At 60.2% G+C, this 17,155-nt stretch overlaps 8 protein-coding genes across 8 annotated transcripts; 3 read left to right on the forward strand and 5 right to left on the reverse strand.

Annotated features, from left to right (window-relative positions):
- Window positions 1-73: 73 nt before the first annotated feature.
- DCS_04317 (nuclear movement protein nudC) lies at window positions 74-815 on the reverse strand (the record flags this gene model as incomplete). The annotated part of the gene is made up of 3 exons (XM_040801628.1): window positions 74-424; window positions 489-691; window positions 800-815. 3 exons carry the CDS (start codon window positions 813-815, stop codon window positions 74-76), a joined length of 570 nt encoding a protein of 189 aa, XP_040656661.1.
- A 649-nt stretch (window positions 816-1,464) lies between these two features.
- DCS_04318 (CDK-activating kinase assembly factor MAT1) lies at window positions 1,465-2,538 on the forward strand (the record flags this gene model as incomplete). The annotated part of the gene is made up of 1 exon (XM_040801629.1): window positions 1,465-2,538. The coding sequence occupies one exon, from the start codon at window positions 1,465-1,467 to the stop codon at window positions 2,536-2,538; it is 1,074 nt and encodes a 357-aa protein (XP_040656662.1).
- A 534-nt stretch (window positions 2,539-3,072) lies between these two features.
- DCS_04319 (uncharacterized protein) lies at window positions 3,073-5,293 on the reverse strand (the record flags this gene model as incomplete). The annotated part of the gene is made up of 5 exons (XM_040801630.1): window positions 3,073-4,445; window positions 4,496-4,607; window positions 4,657-4,847; window positions 4,909-5,146; window positions 5,246-5,293. The coding sequence occupies 5 exons, from the start codon at window positions 5,291-5,293 to the stop codon at window positions 3,073-3,075; spliced, it is 1,962 nt and encodes a 653-aa protein (XP_040656663.1).
- A 780-nt stretch (window positions 5,294-6,073) lies between these two features.
- DCS_04320 (uncharacterized protein) lies at window positions 6,074-6,559 on the reverse strand (the record flags this gene model as incomplete). The annotated part of the gene is made up of 1 exon (XM_040801631.1): window positions 6,074-6,559. One exon carries the CDS (start codon window positions 6,557-6,559, stop codon window positions 6,074-6,076), a length of 486 nt encoding a protein of 161 aa, XP_040656664.1.
- A 1,715-nt stretch (window positions 6,560-8,274) lies between these two features.
- On the forward strand, window positions 8,275-10,237 carry DCS_04321 (putative aspartate--tRNA ligase; the record flags this gene model as incomplete). The annotated part of the gene is made up of 2 exons (XM_040801632.1): window positions 8,275-8,958; window positions 9,008-10,237. The coding sequence occupies 2 exons, from the start codon at window positions 8,275-8,277 to the stop codon at window positions 10,235-10,237; spliced, it is 1,914 nt and encodes a 637-aa protein (XP_040656665.1).
- A 433-nt stretch (window positions 10,238-10,670) lies between these two features.
- On the forward strand, window positions 10,671-11,537 carry DCS_04322 (putative U3 small nucleolar RNA-associated protein 11; the record flags this gene model as incomplete). Its single annotated transcript, XM_040801633.1, has 2 exons — window positions 10,671-10,766; window positions 10,824-11,537. The coding sequence occupies 2 exons, from the start codon at window positions 10,671-10,673 to the stop codon at window positions 11,535-11,537; spliced, it is 810 nt and encodes a 269-aa protein (XP_040656666.1).
- Window positions 11,538-11,720: 183 nt separating this feature from the next.
- On the reverse strand, window positions 11,721-13,634 carry DCS_04323 (uncharacterized protein; the record flags this gene model as incomplete). The annotated part of the gene is made up of 1 exon (XM_040801634.1): window positions 11,721-13,634. One exon carries the CDS (start codon window positions 13,632-13,634, stop codon window positions 11,721-11,723), a length of 1,914 nt encoding a protein of 637 aa, XP_040656667.1.
- A 1,913-nt stretch (window positions 13,635-15,547) lies between these two features.
- Window positions 15,548-16,160, reverse strand: DCS_04324 (uncharacterized protein; the record flags this gene model as incomplete). Its single annotated transcript, XM_040801635.1, has 2 exons — window positions 15,548-15,802; window positions 16,047-16,160. 2 exons carry the CDS (start codon window positions 16,158-16,160, stop codon window positions 15,548-15,550), a joined length of 369 nt encoding a protein of 122 aa, XP_040656668.1.
- Between the last annotated feature and the right edge of the window lie 995 nt (window positions 16,161-17,155).

Raw genomic sequence — 17,155 nt, forward strand, 5'->3', positions numbered from 1 at the left:
ACGAGGCACGCATCATCTCAGGCCGACGAATGTGTCACCTCGTCTCAACAAATGTATTTTTCCCCTCCCTCCATTAGTTGATCTTGGCCTTGCTAAAGTCCATCTCAGGATGCTGCGACTGGAACTTCTTGAGAATGTCGAGCCTTTGCTGCTCGTCCGACGTCGGCAGGCCCGCCTCCTTCTGGCGCTGGTCGAACATCATCTTCTCCACCATGCCGCGCGTCTGGCCGTCAAGGTCCGAGAGCTTGGACGAGTCGGGCTGGATCTTGGTGACGTCTATGGTCGGTGCCGAAGTCACGACGTGCGCCCACCACTCCATCTTGTTCGCCTTGTCGAGGTGGATCTCGACCGTCTTTGTGCCGTCGGCGTTGGTGGTGAGCGTCCAGGTCGAGTCGCCGACGATGATGGCGTGGGGCAAGTCACCCTGAGCACTTCGTCAGCACCTCTAGGAGTTTTGAGGCAAAGGAAAGAGTCCGCCGTCATTGTACCTTGATGACGGGCTCTTGACCCTTGATGCCGGCAGACAGAGACTGCTTCTGAATGTCGACGACGAGATCGCGCGACTTCATGTTTCCCGGCACCGTGAAGGTGACGTCGAGCTCGCTGATCGTCTGCACCCACTTGTAAGGAAGGGCGGCCTGCTCCTCGGCCTCCTTGGCGCGGGTGGCGGCGACCTCGGCCGCGGACGGTTCTGCCCTCGTCAGCGGAGGCGAGCACGCAACGATGGATGCGTCGAGCGAGGCGTGCGGGAGATGGGGGGAGTTCTCTCACGGAGAGGTGGGCGTGGGATCCGGCGTACCGTTGGCATCGGCCATGATGACGAGCTCGTCGTTTGTGGTGGGAAAAGGCTTTGACGATGGATGGCCGTGAATGCTGTTTGCTGATGATGCGATGCTGGCCGTGATGGACTTAACGTGGACGACGAAAGGATGGTGCGGGGAGTGGGGTAGAGGCAAGGGTCCGCCAACCCCCGCGCTGAAGCGGGATGCAAACCACGGAGACGGCCGCTATAATTACGCTGGAGGCAGCGCCGTGGCACACCGAGCACCCGCTGTAAGCATTCCGTCGTGCCCTGAGCGCGCACCGACTTGCAGGGTGCTGCGGCGCTGTAATTGGTTTGTCATCCACCTGGCGCCCACTGATCGCAGCAGTACAGTAGTACAGTATAATACTTACTGTACAGTACAGCAGGTGCTCAAGTGCGGCAGAAGGCACTAGACGGATGACAAAGCTCCAGCAGCTGCAGCTACAGACTACAGTGCAGCACTTAATGCTAAACCTTGATGGCATACGCAACTATTTCATGTCAACCAAGCAGCCTGTCGTCGATCCTTCTCTCAACCCTCACTCGCCACGTCACCGGCGACCATCCAACCTTCACCGGTGCCTGTCCAAATTCGCCCTTCTCTCTGCTACGCGTCCAATCCGACTCGGCAGGTCGACACCTGCTGGCCGGCATTCGCAATGTCGCGGCCCGGCGGCTCGATGCGGTCAAACGACGTCCCCCCTTCGCTGGACCAGGACGAGACGTGTCCCGTCTGCAAGACGACTCGCTACTTCAACAAGGACATGGAGTTCCGCATCAACACCGAGTGCTACCATCGGATGTGCAAGACGTGCGTCGAGCGCATCTTCAAGGACGGGCCCAACCAGTGCCCCTACGCCGGCTGCCACAGGACGCTGCGTCTTCGCGGCTTCAAGACGGCCTTCTTCGCCGACCTGCGGGTCGAGAGGGAGGTGGACGTCCGTCGCCGCGTCGCTCAGGTCTTCAACAAGGGCGAGGATGACTTCGAGTCGCTCGAGGCCTACAACGATTACCTCTACATGGTGGAGTGCCTGACCGACGACCTCGTCAACGGCCCCGACGAGGCCAAGAAGAAGGCCGAGGGGCAGCTCGCCGAGTGGGAGACGCTCCACAAGGCCGAGATCGAGCGCAACCGCAAGCTCGCGCGCGAGTCCGACGACGCCCGCCAGAAGCGCCTGGCCGCCGAGAAGGACGCCGCCCGCCACCGGCGCATGCTCGACATCCAAGCCCAGGCCGACGAGAAGGCGAGCCACGCGCGCCTCCGCGAGGAGGTGCTCAACACCCTCGCGAGCGCCGAGGTCGGCCACGCCACCGAGGCCGTCGACAAGGTCCTGCTCAAGAAGCGCGGCCAGCAGAAGCGGGACGCCGTCTCGCACTCGACCCTGTCCACCACCGGCCTGTCCATACGCGGTCTTCGCGACAAGACGCGGGCGAGCGATGCCAACAAGCTCTACGACCCCTTCGGCGGTCTCTACCTGGCCCCCGAGCGCGTCGAAGTCTCCTCCCACGAGCTGCTGCTGGCCTACCACAGCGAATGGATCGACGCCGTCCGCTCCAAGGACGACTATCTCGTCGGCGGCTACGGTGCCGACGAGTACATCTCGCGCGTCCTCTTCGATACCTTCTCCGGCCTGGGCGTCTTCGTCGCCAATGAGGAGGAGAACGGAAGCGTCGCTGGGGCGCCGCAATCAGTGTCGGTCGTGCCGACGGTCAGTCTGAATGGCCACGGATGAGGCCAGCTGCGCCCGTCGAGCCACGAGCATCGCACGCGCCGAAGCAGATGACGGCCTTTTGTTTACTGGCCACGGCAGGAGTCGTGTAACCGGGCGAGAGTCGGCGTCGACGAGACTAATGAAGACATGATACCAACTGTCCAACATGCGAGACATCTACACAAGATTCACACCATCAAGCAGACTGTGTCGCGCGGAGCGGTGGTCGTCATTCGTAACTTTTCCGAAAGAGCTAGTCAAAAAGATGCAGCGTCCACCTGTGACTTGACGCGGCCAAGCGACCTCTCCTCGCGCCCCCCGCGTCCGCCATGGGCAGCTGAGGGCTGCCGATGTAGCCCGATGTCAATGAATGCCGACGCAGGATTCCCGCCTCTAGCCCGGACGGCAGTCTTTGAGCCCTGACAAACGCCTCGCTAAGAAATGCAAAAGGGAAGAGCAAGGCAGTCCCGGCAAGGAGGTGCCGATGGAGAATGGAATGGAAGCAAAGGACGCCAGCGCGAGCTCATGTTGGAATGGTGCTTCCTGCCGCCTCCTTCATTGCTGCCACGGCGTCTGCTGGGCCGGCCGGGGAAAGACGGGCACCGTCGCCAGCTGGTCGATGCCGCCACCGATGGTCGTCTGGTTATGCTGCCATCCGAGGCCGGTGTTGTGGTTGACAAAGGCGCCGTTGCGGAAGGGGTTCGTCGTGCCCGTGGGCTGCGGCGCGATGCCCTGCTGAGGAAACTGCTGGCCTGCCGGCGGAGGACCGTTCCGCGCGAAAGGATTCGTCCCCGTGAGCGTCGCCTGGAGAGGGGCGGCCGGCATCTGCGGCTGGAAAGGGGAAGTCGAGTTCTGGGGTGAGAGGCGGGCAAACGGGTTGGTCGACTGCCGCTGGAGGGCCGGCGCGGCACCGGCCGAGGAGAAGGAGAAGTTTGACGGGCCGGTCTGCTGGGTGAGCAGCATGGACTGCCGGAAGGGATTCGTCGTCCCCGTCTGCATCGGCTGCATCGCTGCCGTTTGGCCCGTCTGCATCGGCTGGATTGCTGCCGCCTGGCCCGTCTGCATCGGCTGGACCACCGCCTGGCCCGTCTGCAGCGTCGCTTGGCCTTGGAACCCCTGGTTTTGGAATGCCGGCACGGTACTCTGCGGTATGGCACCGAGGGTACCAGGTTGGAAAGTCGGCCGAGGTTGGGGTGTGAAGCCGCCAAAACCGGCACCCGTCAAGTTCGGCTGCAGTTGCTGGGGTTGCTGAATCTGCATTTGCTGCTGCTGCTGCATTTGTTGTTGCAGTTGCATCTGCTGCTGCTGCTGCTGCTGCTGCTGCATCTGTTGCTGCTGCAGAAATGCCTGCTGCTGTAGCGCATCGTTCGAAACGAAGCCATTCGCCTGGACCGACAGTCCATTCTGCGGAAACGCCAATCCGGTTGCCTGCTGTTGAGGGGCCACGTTGCCGTGTACCGTCTGCTGGGGGTTGACTTGCATCGGCGTCTGGTTCTGCTCGATGGAGTCGAAAAAGTCAATCAAGTCTGGATCCGGACCCTTGTTTACCTGCGGCTTCGCCCCGGCGCCGCCTTCGTCTGGGACGGGGAGCGGACGGTCGGAGGATTGCGTCGACGGCGTGGGAAACTCGAGCCCGGTGGCCTTGGCCGACATGGAGGATGCGCCTTTGAATCCCTGCTTCTTGGCCTCCTGCTCGGCCATGTATTGTCGTCGGTGAATCTCAAAGTCGGGGTCTTTGAGATAGTCTTGCAGCTGGCGGCCGAGGTTGACGGGTGCGTGCTTCAGCTTGGGCACCTCGACCCTCGTGTGATGCTCGTGCAGACGCGCGCAGCCGAGGTAGCGGACGACGTCATCCGTCTGTCTCGTAAAGGTGCGGTAGATGTCCATAGCCTTCTCCGCATCCGGTTTGGACATTTCAAAAAAGTGACCTGGAGCATGTGAGCGTCGTCATCGGCCGACGGCATCGCGAGCCGCTCACCCAGAATGTTGATGAGTCCCTGGTTCAGCACCTGGAACAAGGAGAGAAGATCCAAGACGAGGAGGCGAAAGACGGCAATCGTGATGTCGTTGGCCGGCTCCGACTCGAGAACCTGACGGGATTAGCGGGCGACGTCGCCTCCCCGGGCGGCGACGGCTCACATCGCATTTGACCAGCGCCGTCAGCTGGTGCTGGACCGCCTCCGTCTCTCGAAGCAGTCCCTTGGCGACGGTGACCTTTTCGAGCCTCGTCTCCGAAACGCGCACCCAGTCGGTCTTGGTTTCGCGGTACGCGCGCGCGCGCTCGGCGAGGTAGACGGCGTAGTGGCGAATGTTTCTGCCTTGCGTTTGTGCTGCGTCTCGGTTAGCCGTGGCGGGAAAGTCAATCGGCCGGCGGCCGGCGAGAAGACGGACCATCCGACAGCTGACTAAGCTGCAGCATGCTGCGATGCTTGGACAGGAAGGAGAGCGTCACGTCGGGGGAGCCTTCGCGGATCATGAGGTGGATGGTGATGAGGCTCTTCATGACGACGGTCCACGTCGTGTCGCGCAGACGGTGCTGCAGGGCACGGAAGACCTCGCCGACGCCCGCGTCGCCCGAGTGGGTGGCGACGAGGATGTGCTCGATGTATTTGGTCTTGGGGGGCGCATTCTATCGAGAGCATCGATGGAGGAGATTAGCCTCGGCCACCGACGACGGCCGTCACCGTGATGGGACGGTGGGGGGAGCGGACGAGGGTGACGGCCGCACCTTGATCTTGGTGGCGCCCTTGACGGACTTTTCGAATGAGCTGGACATGGCGCGAGCCCGATGGAGGTGCCGGAGGCAACGGTAATGATACTGCTGCGGTCCTGAGGGTGGCAACTGTGGGAGCGAGGGAAAGGAGAAGAGGCTGTCGGCCGAGGAGCAAATACTAAATGAGTGTCGAGGAGAGGTCGGGCCGCGGGTTGGGTAGATTGCCCCCATGTGGGCCAGCCGGCGGAGGGGTTCCTTGGAATGGGAGTGGACGGTTCAGGGCCTGCTGAGCCTGTGGGCCTCGAACGTCGGCGGGTTTCTCGCCGAAACAGCACTACAGGTAGGTGTACTAGGAATACCACCCACTGGCGGTAGCCGCCAGCACTCCGTAGTGCATACAGTGCAGTACAAATACTACTTGCAGGCGAGCAATTATAGCACGCTTTCCTCACCCCCATCCCGTGCAGCACTGTAGATGCCCTGGCAGCGTACCGAGTAATACCTACAGCACAGTACAGCAAGTAATTACTGCGAGTAATTACGGTACCTCTGGGCGTACTACACTCGATAGCAGGATCAACAGCCGCGGCGCTCACTGCCACAGCACACACAAGCAGCTCGGGCACACTCGCAGCTCTCACACGCAAACGAAGCACAAACCGTTCGCCCAGGGTCATCGAGCTTTCGGCACAGCAACGAGATGCAGTTCCTACCCAGCCATCCACGGACAGCCAGCCTGTGTTCAGTTCTCTGCATGGGAACTGAACGTGCCGAGTCGTTCAACCGTTCTCTGCCCCTCTCTCCATCCCATCTCGGTCGTTGTCCCATCCAGGTCGTGGCAACTCACCGATCGTCAAGCATCATGCACTCGGCCTTCCACTCCGTCGAGAGCTCCTCGTCGGCTCCATCCATGCACGGCAACGGCCCGGCAGCTGCGGCGGCTGCGGACGGTGACGTGGGCTTCCGTGTCGCCGTGTCCGTTGAGCATGTGCAGGTCAGCCGCGGCGACGGCGTGCTGGGCAAATACCTTCCCTTCGAGATCACCGAGCACATCTCATACCTGCGCTGACGAGCAAAGGGTGTATGGTACGCTGCGGCGGCCCCGGCGTCTTCCTCATGAGCCGCCGTCTTCGTCGCCGGTTCCTCCCCACGCTCAAACTGGACCTGCTCGAGCACGTCCACTGCCGCGGCTGCGACAAGCTCTACTCGCTCGACGGCCTCGTCGGCTCCGTCGTGGAGCTCGCGAGATGCATGCGATGCTTCGAAAGCTCTCGCCTTCTCCCGCCCTTGCTGGGCCAGAAGCTCCTCCGACTCCTCGTGAGGCGGCATCGTGCAGGGGTGGACTGCGGCCCCATCCTCCACCGCATCGAGGAGCACGACGAAGCGAGACCGTCGAGGCTCAGCTACGAAGAAAAGGCACTTGTCATCGGCCGCGTCGTCGACGAGCTCCTCGTCCGCACCTCAAACGTCATCCCGCCGCCTCGGCGTGGCTGGAAGACGCATCACGCCATCCGCCGACTACGCCTCGTCGGCTGGCCGTGTGCTGCACCCTCTGTCCGCACAAGATGTGGGAATTCAGGCATCCCTTTCTGCGTCCCATCGACGCTGACCTAACGGTCGACGGTCCCGCCACGGAAGAAGTGATGCGGGAATTTCTCGGCGCCGGCCTCCATTGCTTGGTATGGCACCGGCAGTCGTACCATCGGCGATGCGTGCCGAACGTCGACGTGGTCAAGGCTTGCCACCTGTGCCACACGGACTTTTGCATCGGCTCCTTGGACGTCGAAGGACTAGGACGCACCATTGTGCTGACGAGCTGGAAGAATGTCGGCAAGGGCCTCGACGTGCATGATCCGAAGTGGACGTCGCACTTTCACCGGCCCGCACCCAAGCGCTGTGCGTTCAATCGCAACGACAATCCCCTGGTGTACTTACCAGGCCTTTGAGAATCCTCCCCGAGGCACACTTGAGCTGACGTATCGTCCTCGTTTGACGCAGCATCATCTCGCATGGTTTGCCCGACGAACCCCCCCCCCGTGCTTCCTGCCGTCGCCAAGACGTAGCAGTGATTCCCCAGCACGTCCAGCCTCGAGGGGATGAGGAAGACATGTAGTAGAAGCAAAGCAGCCAAGCAAGGCATGGTGCATTCCGAGGTGAATGGACACTGCCACGACGCGCAGGCTGAAATGGAATCAAGTTGGTGATACTACGAGCGGAAGGAACGCGACTCGAGGTAGGTCGGCTGCAAAATGAGCCTTCCACATGGCCAATGTGCAGAGGAACAACGGTACCCATCTAGACTTCTAGAGTGGCTCATCCATGACCGAGCCAGAGACACCCTGCGCTATCTATCATGTGAAACTCGAAAGACAAGAGACAAACATCTTCCATTCAGAAAGTCAGAGCGTTTTTCCATCGCGTCCGATGCTGTAACAAGGTCGTGTCGGACGCCTATTTCATCGACATCGCCACTTCCGCTCCCTCAAACCCTGAAGCCGTTGTCCCGAAGGAGCAAAGGAGAGTCGAAAGGTTTGGAAGGGCGACATCTGCATCATATTAAACACGCGGTTCTCATCACGGGTATTTGAATGGAAGGGTTCATGAGGAGAAGAAAAAAGAGAGGCAAAATGGGAGGAAAGAGTGGGCGATATTTAACCTAGCGCAGGTGGGTCCGGAATTTTAGCCGGGTGAATTTCGCTCCGCTGCCCGGCCTTGAGACGGTGGACGGCGAGCACGACGTACTTACTCGTAGTAGATAGAGTACAGTAAAATGCTGGAGCTTCACGAGAAATCCTGGATTGGCAATCCGACTTGCACTGCACCTTTGTCCGGCCGGCCATGCTGTCCCGTCTCGGCCACTCCAGAGCGGCATTTTTCAGAGCCTGCACGTGTTCGATTCCTCCCGCATCGCAAAGATGTCTCTCCAAGTCGGCAGCGCGCCTGACCGACTCGGCAGCAGGCAATCGTTGCCAATCGAGCCGAGCAGAGCTTCTAAGCATATGGAATAAATGTGAGTCCAACCGTGGCACGACGGAACATTCCTAATGTTGGTAGATTGCAGTGCCGAGCCATCTGCCAGCTTGCAGTCCGACGTCCGTGTTGGCTTCGTCGGGAAACGACGCAACGTTGGCAAGCACCTCGCCTTTGCCGATCTCACCACGCCGTCGGGCGAGGTGATACAAATATGTTCCAACGCCGATGCCGACGCAGCGGCGCACGAAAAATTTCGACAAATACCCGCCTTTTCACCCGTTCGCATCGAGGTGCGGTCGCAGCCCCCGCCGAGCACGCCGAGCCGAGACTCGGACGGCTCGAAGCCCACGTACCACCTGCGTGATATACGACCGCTCAACAGCGTGCCGAAAGACCTCATCGTGACACCCGACGTGCAGTTTCCTCCGACAAAGCGGCATCTGCAGCTTCGCTTTCACCCCGAGCTGCAGGCCCGACTCAGGTTTCGCTCCTGGCTGAAGGGTGCGCTGAACCAGGCGTTGCTGGAGAAGGGGTTCTTGGACGTCGAAACTCCCACGCTGTTCAAGTCTACCTTGGAGGGCGCCAGGGAGTTTCTCGTGCCCACGAGACAACGGGGGACGGCGTACGCTCTGAGCCAAAGCCCTCAGCAGTACAAGCAGGTCCTCATGGCCAGCGGCATGTCGCGGTACATGCAGTGGGCGAGGTGTTATCGCGACGAGGACCTGCGGGCCGATCGACAGCCAGAATTCTCACAGGTATATCGGCCGAGTTTCCCCGTTCGGGCTACGCTAACCTGACGGGCAGCTCGACATGGAATGGGCGTTTGCGGACGCGTCGTTGGTCAGGCAAGATGTGACCGACATGATGCTGAAAGCGCTATCCGCTCTGCATCCGTCTTCAAGCTACCGGGATGTCCGCGGGGAGAGAATACCGCTGTTGTCGGAGATCCCGGCCGACTCTTCATCCGCCGGGGGGCGAGCAGCGCACGAAATTACGACGATTACCTTTGCCGAGAGCATCGCAGCGTACGGATCAGACAAGCCGGACCTGCGAATACCCAACCGAATACACCGCATTGAAAGTCTAGATTCCATCCGTGGCTTTGTCGGCATGATCACGCATCTACCTGACCCTCAGGTCGAAGCCTTCACCTTTGCCCTCAGCGGCTGCTCACCTGCCGAAGCTCGCAAGTTTGTCGTCAACTTCATGGACAACTTGCCGCCCTCCTTGGCCGAGAACGCCGATGGCAAACCTCAAATCATGATTCACGATTCCAGACAACCCCTGGCAGGGTTCTCGTCGCTCGGGTTCGAGTATCAGTCGATACTGGATCAGATATCCGGTGGACGCGAGATCAACGACGGGGATCTTGTGGTCTTCCAAGCACGAGAGAAACCGTCTGGTCAGTACTGCCTCGGGTCGACGAAATTGGGCGACATTCGGTCTGGGTTGTGGAAGGCGCTTGTCGAAGCAGGCTTCATGACGAGGCCTCCTCGGCTGGGAGAGGCGGGTTCCCTGCGGTTTGCATGGATAACGGAGTTCCCCATGTTCAAGCCCGTCGAGGAGGGCGAGCCCGGTCAGGGCGGCGCAGCAGGCATCTCGGCCTCGCACCACCCGTTCACGGCGCCGCTGTCCGCCGCCGACCTCGAGCTGCTCTTCACCGATCCGCTGCAGGCGAAGAGCGCCGCGTACGACCTTGTCCTCAACGGCACCGAGATCGGCGGCGGCAGCGAACGCAACCACATCCCCGAGGTGCAGGATTTCATCATGCGCGACGTTCTTCGGATGACGGATCAGCGGATACAAGACTTTGCCCACCTCTTCGACGCGTTGCGCTCCGGCTGCCCGCCGCACGCCGGCTTCGCCCTCGGATTCGACCGTCTGGTGGCGCTGATGACGGATACACCCACGGTGAGAGACGTCATGGCCTTTCCCAAGACGATGAAGGGAGAAGATCCATTTGTGAAATCGCCGAGCCGGCTGAGGGATGAGCAGCTGGTGCCATACGGGCTGCAACTGAGGAAGAAGGAGTAGCGGACTCTCGTCAGACTATGTTACGCGACGTACTGTACACTATTGCTCATTTCGCCGCAGGCTTTCCCCCCTCGTGAAAGAGTTTTCAAACTTCAATATCCATGAGGAAGAATACGTTCGGCAAGCATGGAATAACAATTTCGTACCGTAGATGCGTGCTGTATTGTTAGCGTCTGCAAGATCCCATAGATGGTGATGAACTTTATCTGTGGGGCCAATGACGGAACAGCGCTAGATTCAAAGATCCGGAACCCCACTCTGAACGGGTAAGCACCACTCAGTGTTCACCAGTCCAGTCAACGCAAGCTTACCGCCAAAATTTGAGAAATTCTGCCAGTTTCACCTCACAACCAGACGAACGCTCCGAGGTACCCTGCTTCACGGAACGACCTCCATCGCAACAAACAGCGAGAGGCCATCCGAGTTCGCCACAATGTCATCCATGCGAAATGCCGTCCAGCGGCGGCCGCACCGCGAGCGTGCGCAACCCCTCGAGCGCAGGCGTCTCGGACTCCTCGAAAAGCACAAGGTAGGCTTCCATGCGTCCGGGACGGTCAACGTCTTGCCCATGTGCTGACCCCAACAGGACTACTCCCTCCGAGCCCAAGACTACAATAAAAAGAAGGTTCAGCTCAAGGCGCTGAGGAACAAGGCGGCGGATCGCAACGAGGATGAGTTCTACTTCGGCATGATGTCCCGCAAGGGACCCGGGTCGCGCATCCAGGACGGCAAGAGGTGGTCCGGCACCGTCCAGGGTGATCGTGGCAACAAGGTCCTAGATATGGACACGGCACGCCTTCTGAAGACGCAGGACTTGGGGTACGTCCGTACAATGAAGCAGGTCTTGTCGAAGCAGGTCAAGAAATTGGAGGAGCAGGTCGTCCTAACTCGGGGCTTGGATCGGTTGGACGAGGGCGAGGGCGGTGATGACGATGCCGACGACGACGACGACGATGACGACGGCATGCCCGTGCGAGTCAAACCCAAGGCGCCGAGAAAGATCGTTTTTGTCGATGACGAGGAGGAGCGCGAGGACGCCATGGAGCTAGCACTCGAGCAGGAAGAAAACGACGACCACAAAAATGCAGAGGCTGAAGATGACGACGACGAGACTTTCGAACGCGAAAGATCACATCGGCGACTGAAGAGGCAGCTCGAAAATTCGCGACAGAAGCTCAAGACGCTCGCAGAGGCCGAGATCCAGCTGCAAGTTCAACAGGCAAAAATGGCCAAGACGGCCACCTCGGGCGGCACAACGAGAAGAGGCAAGAAGATCAAAGTCCGGACGCGAAAGCGGTGAAGGAATGAAGGGTGAATGGGGTATCGTTTGGGTCGTTGCATACATTGGCGTTGGGAGCATAAGATAATTCATCTGGACTCGGTTATCCATCGAATCGCATCCCGTCTGAACTCACGCGTGCGCCCCCTTTTACGGTGCCCGTTCCGTCGTCTCGTCATCTTTTTCTCCTCCTCTGTCGCGACGCTATTTTGATCCTGCGCATTTACCTACCAGCTTGCAAAGGCCAGCGACACACTTGACCGCGATCGTGAGCATGCACAGAACACACTTGAAGCCTCCCTTGGCCAGCTTGACGATGATGCGTATCATCAACGGCCGTTTGTTTTCTGCATCTTCCTTTCTCCTTGCCTTGCCGACGCTCCCCGCCTGGCTCTCAACATCCATCTCAAACGTTTCCATCTTGCCACTCTTCTTGCCTCTTCTGTAGTCGCGCCGGATGCTCAGTTTGCCGAGGCGACCGGCATCACGACACCCGGTACCTGCGAGGACGGCGGGCGGTGGCGGCTCAAACGTCTCGAGCGGAGCCGGTAAATTCTTGTCGTCGGAGGCAGCGACGAGGAGAAGGGCGGTGACGGCAACGTCGATGATGTAGCAACTGTCGACGAGGGAGGCTACCAAGGTATCTATCTCGACCCAGCCGCCGCCCGTGCCGTCTCGCATCAGCTTGGCGAGGTGCCGCGGCGACTCGTGATGCTCCAGCGTGTACTCGACGCGAGAGTAGGCGGGCGAGCCCTCGATTGCGACGCAGAATGGTGTGGCGAGCGCCTCGTGAACGAGGAAATATTTTGCCGTGTCTTCGTCATAGACGAGCCGGGCGCACTCGCTCTCGGCCATGGCGACGGCAACCGGATCGTCGGACTTTTCAACAGCCATTCTTGTCGCCGGCGTCGGCATGAGCAGCGCGACCAAGCCATCGTTGGGGTGGTGCCTGCGAGATTCCTCCTCGAGTGTCGTCGTGAGGGCTTCTTGCCAATGCTTCTTGCCGTCACCGTTGCTGATGGAGGATGACGAGATGCGGCGGTCGGGCACTTTGCATGGCTTGCTAGGGTCGTGACGCGTGAGGGTGACGTACGCGGACGTCGAGGTGGGATCAAGACGGAGGATGTAGAGCGGTTGCGACGAGGCAGAGGAGAGAGTGTACACAGGTGCATCCCTAGCCCGGGTCATGCTGAGGCGGTAGATACGGCCTTCGGAGGGGGAGGCCTTCGATCCGTTGATGGCTCGCCATAGGCTTTTGAGCTGCTCTGTTGTGCATGTCTCGGGCTCGGCGGCCAGTTCGACAGCTGGCTGCGGTGGCCAGGTGGTCCCCGGACCAGCTATTTGTGAATTGCCCGTACTCGCTCGGCCATACACCCGGGTGTTGCGAGATTCTGGAGCAGTCGGCTCGTCATAGTACGACTGCCGGCTGATGGCTGCTCGGGGGATCCTTATCGGACCCAGCTTCACCGGCGTGTGTGCCGGCCCGTACGCCTGTTGGTTGAGGGGGACCTCGGGGTCATACGTGGGGAAGATGGATGGCAAAGTCCGTGAAGCGTTTGAAAATCGACCGCCAGCATCGCCATTGGTGGGGAGTTTGGAGATGAAGCTCTCGGAATGGGCCCTGTGGCCACGCCCGTGGATGTTGGTTTGAGAAACGGACAGCTCAGTGCCCTCGGCGGCACTGCCGCTTGCTTGTGCGCTTGCCTGGGGCTGTTGGACAGGCACGGGATTTGGTTCTCGGGTGTTCGCGTTCACGGGACGGGGCCAGCCCTGCACATCCCTGCTCGCGACGGGACGTTGGCTGAAGTCAATTTCACCATATCCATTTGCCTGTTGCGGTTGCTGCTGCGTCAACTGTGGGAGCCTATTCGTGCCGGGCGTTGTGATCTGCAGCGACGGTCGGCGGGGGTGAGGCCGAGAGGACCGATGAGTGTGCTGCTCTGACGTCGGGCCGGGTCGCCGTTGCTCCTCCCGCTCGGGCAGAGAGGGCGGTGTTGGTGCTCGACATGCTTGGTCCTGCATAACAGCACGAGGAGTAATCGCTCGTGTCGCCGGTAGCGAGTTGGACGAAGCCGGAGTTGGGAAGAGGGAATGTTTGGCCTGCCTCTGGTGAAGCATGATGCCTTTCAGAACCTAAGGACGGGCGGAATACCAATATCAATACCCACGGTGGGTGATGTTTAATAAATAAGGCCTAGATTTTCTTTCTGTCTCCCGCAGCCAGCGACTTGAAACTGTCCAGCCGTGGAAGCGGCGGCGACATAAGGCATAAGCTTTGGATCGGCAACGACGAGTCGCAAGATAGGGTGAGGAGTGTTGAAGAATCCATGGAAGCATCCAGCCGCCGACTTGGAGGCCACCAAAGGCCATCGGAGGTCGTTGGAGGCGTGACGCGAACAAGATATATGTTCATGGACGACGGCCACGGCCATCCATTCTCAAGGTGGACAAGGAACGACTCCAGTCGCAGGCGCTTCCGTTCGGCATCAGCAGCGGCACCCGGCGCTGATACGTCCGGACAAGGCGGGGGTCGAACTTGGTACGGCAGGGGTGCCGAAAATAGAATTCGGCACGGGACGGAGTTGGTGGCCAATGGGAGCGTCGCGGTCCGGGGTGTAAGCGCCGTGCAAGGGTGCGTCGGAGCGTTCATTGGATGGCTGCCGCTGCCTCGACGGCATGGCACTTGGCATCCCGGCACTGGTGGATGCAGGAAGATGAGAGAACGGGGGTTCTACCGCCGGATTGGTGCGTCATGGTCTGCTTCGGCGGTAGGTGTGTGTTCTCGTATGCCTTCTCGGGGTTCTACGTTGACGGCCAACCCCCTTTGGCAGCCCGTCGGATGGGATGCCTCGACCTAGACGGGGACGGGCGCATTGCAGGTACCGAGACGAAGCAGGAAGCAGCACGCGTTGCGGCACCGTTCGGCACTCGATCCGATGGAGCACACAAACGGCGAAGGGCGAACGGCATGGGCCCGGCGTGAGTCGAGGCGCAACAAGAGCAGCTGCCGACCAAGTCTGGCGGTATGCCCCGATTCGGAAGCACAGCGAGGCCAGTACTGAGACATCCATGCCCGACATGAGACGAGAATAGCAGCCGCCGTCTCGGTGCTTCGCTCCGGCCACCTAGGGATTGCAAGCCTGGTTCCCACCTGACGCGCCAAGTGAGGAGCGTGGGGACCTCGGGGCCGAAACATGGACGGGGAGCCGATGCCGGGCTCACGGCTCACATTGACGGTCCATACAGACATTGACATGGGCGAGTGAACAGGGGACATTTCGTGGCTCCTTGATGATCGAATTGTGCCTTAGCGACGGGCCGTCTCGAGGATCCAGGTCTTGTCCGACTCCATGCCATGGTCAACCTGGCCATGCGGACGGATTTCGGCTTTGGCGAGCCCTCATGCAGACTACCCTTTTTCGCAATCTCCCCACATCATACGCGAGCAACGGTTACCGTCCACGGGGACGCATTCGGAGAGCACGTCTCGGGCGCGTAAAGCGCAGGCACAGCCGGGCTCTGCCAAAGGATGAATGGCCTGTCGGCGGCGAGGTGGCGAGATGACAAGCGGCTTTCCCAGAACAAGCGGCTTTCCCAGAACAAGCGGCTTTCCCAGAACAAGCGGCATGGCATGTCATCGAAGAGTAGACCGGTTCGCCGAGGCTGCAGGAAGAATGGCGTTCATTCGCGGGCGAGGCAATCGCCATCGGATCTCAGCAGGGCCAGACTCGTCGTTGCGGGTTGTCATTCGGCGCAGGGGCACGGGGACGGGAGAAAGCTGGCAAGACTTGGCTGCGGTCCCGCGGCAAGGGTAATGAGAGGCGTGTCCGAGGCTCGGAGCCACGATGTCAAGTGGTGCGCTTTCTATATTCTGGTTGCGAAAAGCATGTCGGCCGGCTACGAAATACCACGGATATCGAACTTGTCGTCAGGTCGAACAAAAAAAGAAGCGGCCAAAGATGGGTGATGCAAAACGCCAGATATGATGCAATAGCGGGCTCTTCATCGTCTTCGTCGTCGTAGTCGAAGGGTTACCTCGCGCCGGAGCCGTCGGTGCCCAGCGCCGGCCTGTCCTTGGCCGGCATGCCGCCCACGCGCTCGACCGAGTCGACGCCGTAGCGTTTCTGAATCTCGTCCTGCCGCTTACGCCGCACCTCCTCGGGCAGGCCCCACCACTCGCGCAGGAACTCCTCTTGGGCGGCGGCGACCTTGGCGGCGTGCTCGCGCTTCTTCTTGCGCTCCATACGCATGCCAAACCACTCGACGCGGGCGGCGTCGTGCTCCTCCTGGGTGGCGTGCAGCTTCATGCAGCTGTTCATGACGCGGTGCGGCTCGCGGCAGGCGAAGGAGACGGTAAAGGTGCGGCCGAGGGCGCAGGCGGCGAAGGCTGCGCGGGACCGGCCGTCAGCACGTTGCCCTCGGCACGGGAGAGGGACGGAGACGACGAGGACGACGGCGGCGGGGATGGAGGTGGAAGGCGAGGGGTGGGGGTTTCTCACCCTTGATCTCGTCGGCGCATCGGCTGCGCACCCGAGCGTAGAATATGTCGCGGACCTGGGATTCCTGGGAGGCGGAGAGCGGCAGCGGGTTGGGCGAGGGAACGCCGAGAGGCTTCTCGGGAGCCGCGGGTGCGTCATCGGCCATGGCGGCCGTGGACCACGCTCCGGCGGCGGCTGCTCTATGGCGAGAGGAAGGTCGTGCCTCGCCGTCTGGGCGCCGGGGGGAGGGTGTGTCTGGTGCGAGAAGCGGGGCAGCCGTCGATTTGGTCTGAAGTTTGTATGTGGTCTGAAGTCAGTATATGTCTGAAGTTGGTATGTGGTCTGAAGGTGGTATGTGGTCTGAAGGTGGTATGTGGTCTGAAGTTGGCATCTGGTCAAAGCTTCGATGCTTCGATTAGGTCGGGCCGGCAGTATCCTCACCGCCTTTACTTTTTTGATGTGGGGGGGGGGGGGGGGGGTTCACCGTACTAAAACATACTTACAGTACTTAAGTACGGCAGTACTCCGTACTTGCACTAATTACTGTACGTGGCACACTATTATACGGAGGACAATGGTGGGCGGCGCAGAAGGTACAGGGTAATTAGGTGTATGCGATGACATTTGCAGCAAAAAGTGCTTCATGAGGACGAATCGATAATACAGCATGTACTACGCAAGCATTACCGCCCAATATGCGGAGTACTTGCAATTAAGTATCGTCCCTACATCTCCTAGGTACACTTGCAACTCACTGCAGGTGCGCAGTAGGCCGTAGCCTGTACAGAGCACTCACTTACAACAGGTGCCACTCACTTACAGCGCATACCACTCACTTACAGCACATACCACTCACTTGAGTACAACTGATCTCACTCACTTACAGCACGCACCACTCAATTACTGCACGTACAGTACCGCTCACTTACTGCACGTACCGTTCACTGTGCAGTACAGAGAACCGATCTTACTACCTCGTCGGTAATTCCTCCTGAGGTTAGGCAAATTCATCGAGGGGAGAGCGTATTTTCACTGTCCCTGCCGATGCAGCTGGCCTTTCGTCGCTTGCTTCCATGCACCGACCCGATTGGGTAGTTCCCCATTCGAAGCCAGCACATGGCCTGGCCGGTCGTGTGTGAGGAGTCGGGCACTGACCGCTGC

This window comes from Drechmeria coniospora, chromosome 02, assembly GCF_001625195.1.
Source record: "Drechmeria coniospora strain ARSEF 6962 chromosome 02, whole genome shotgun sequence".
Classification (NCBI taxonomy): domain Eukaryota; kingdom Fungi; phylum Ascomycota; class Sordariomycetes; order Hypocreales; family Ophiocordycipitaceae; genus Drechmeria; species Drechmeria coniospora.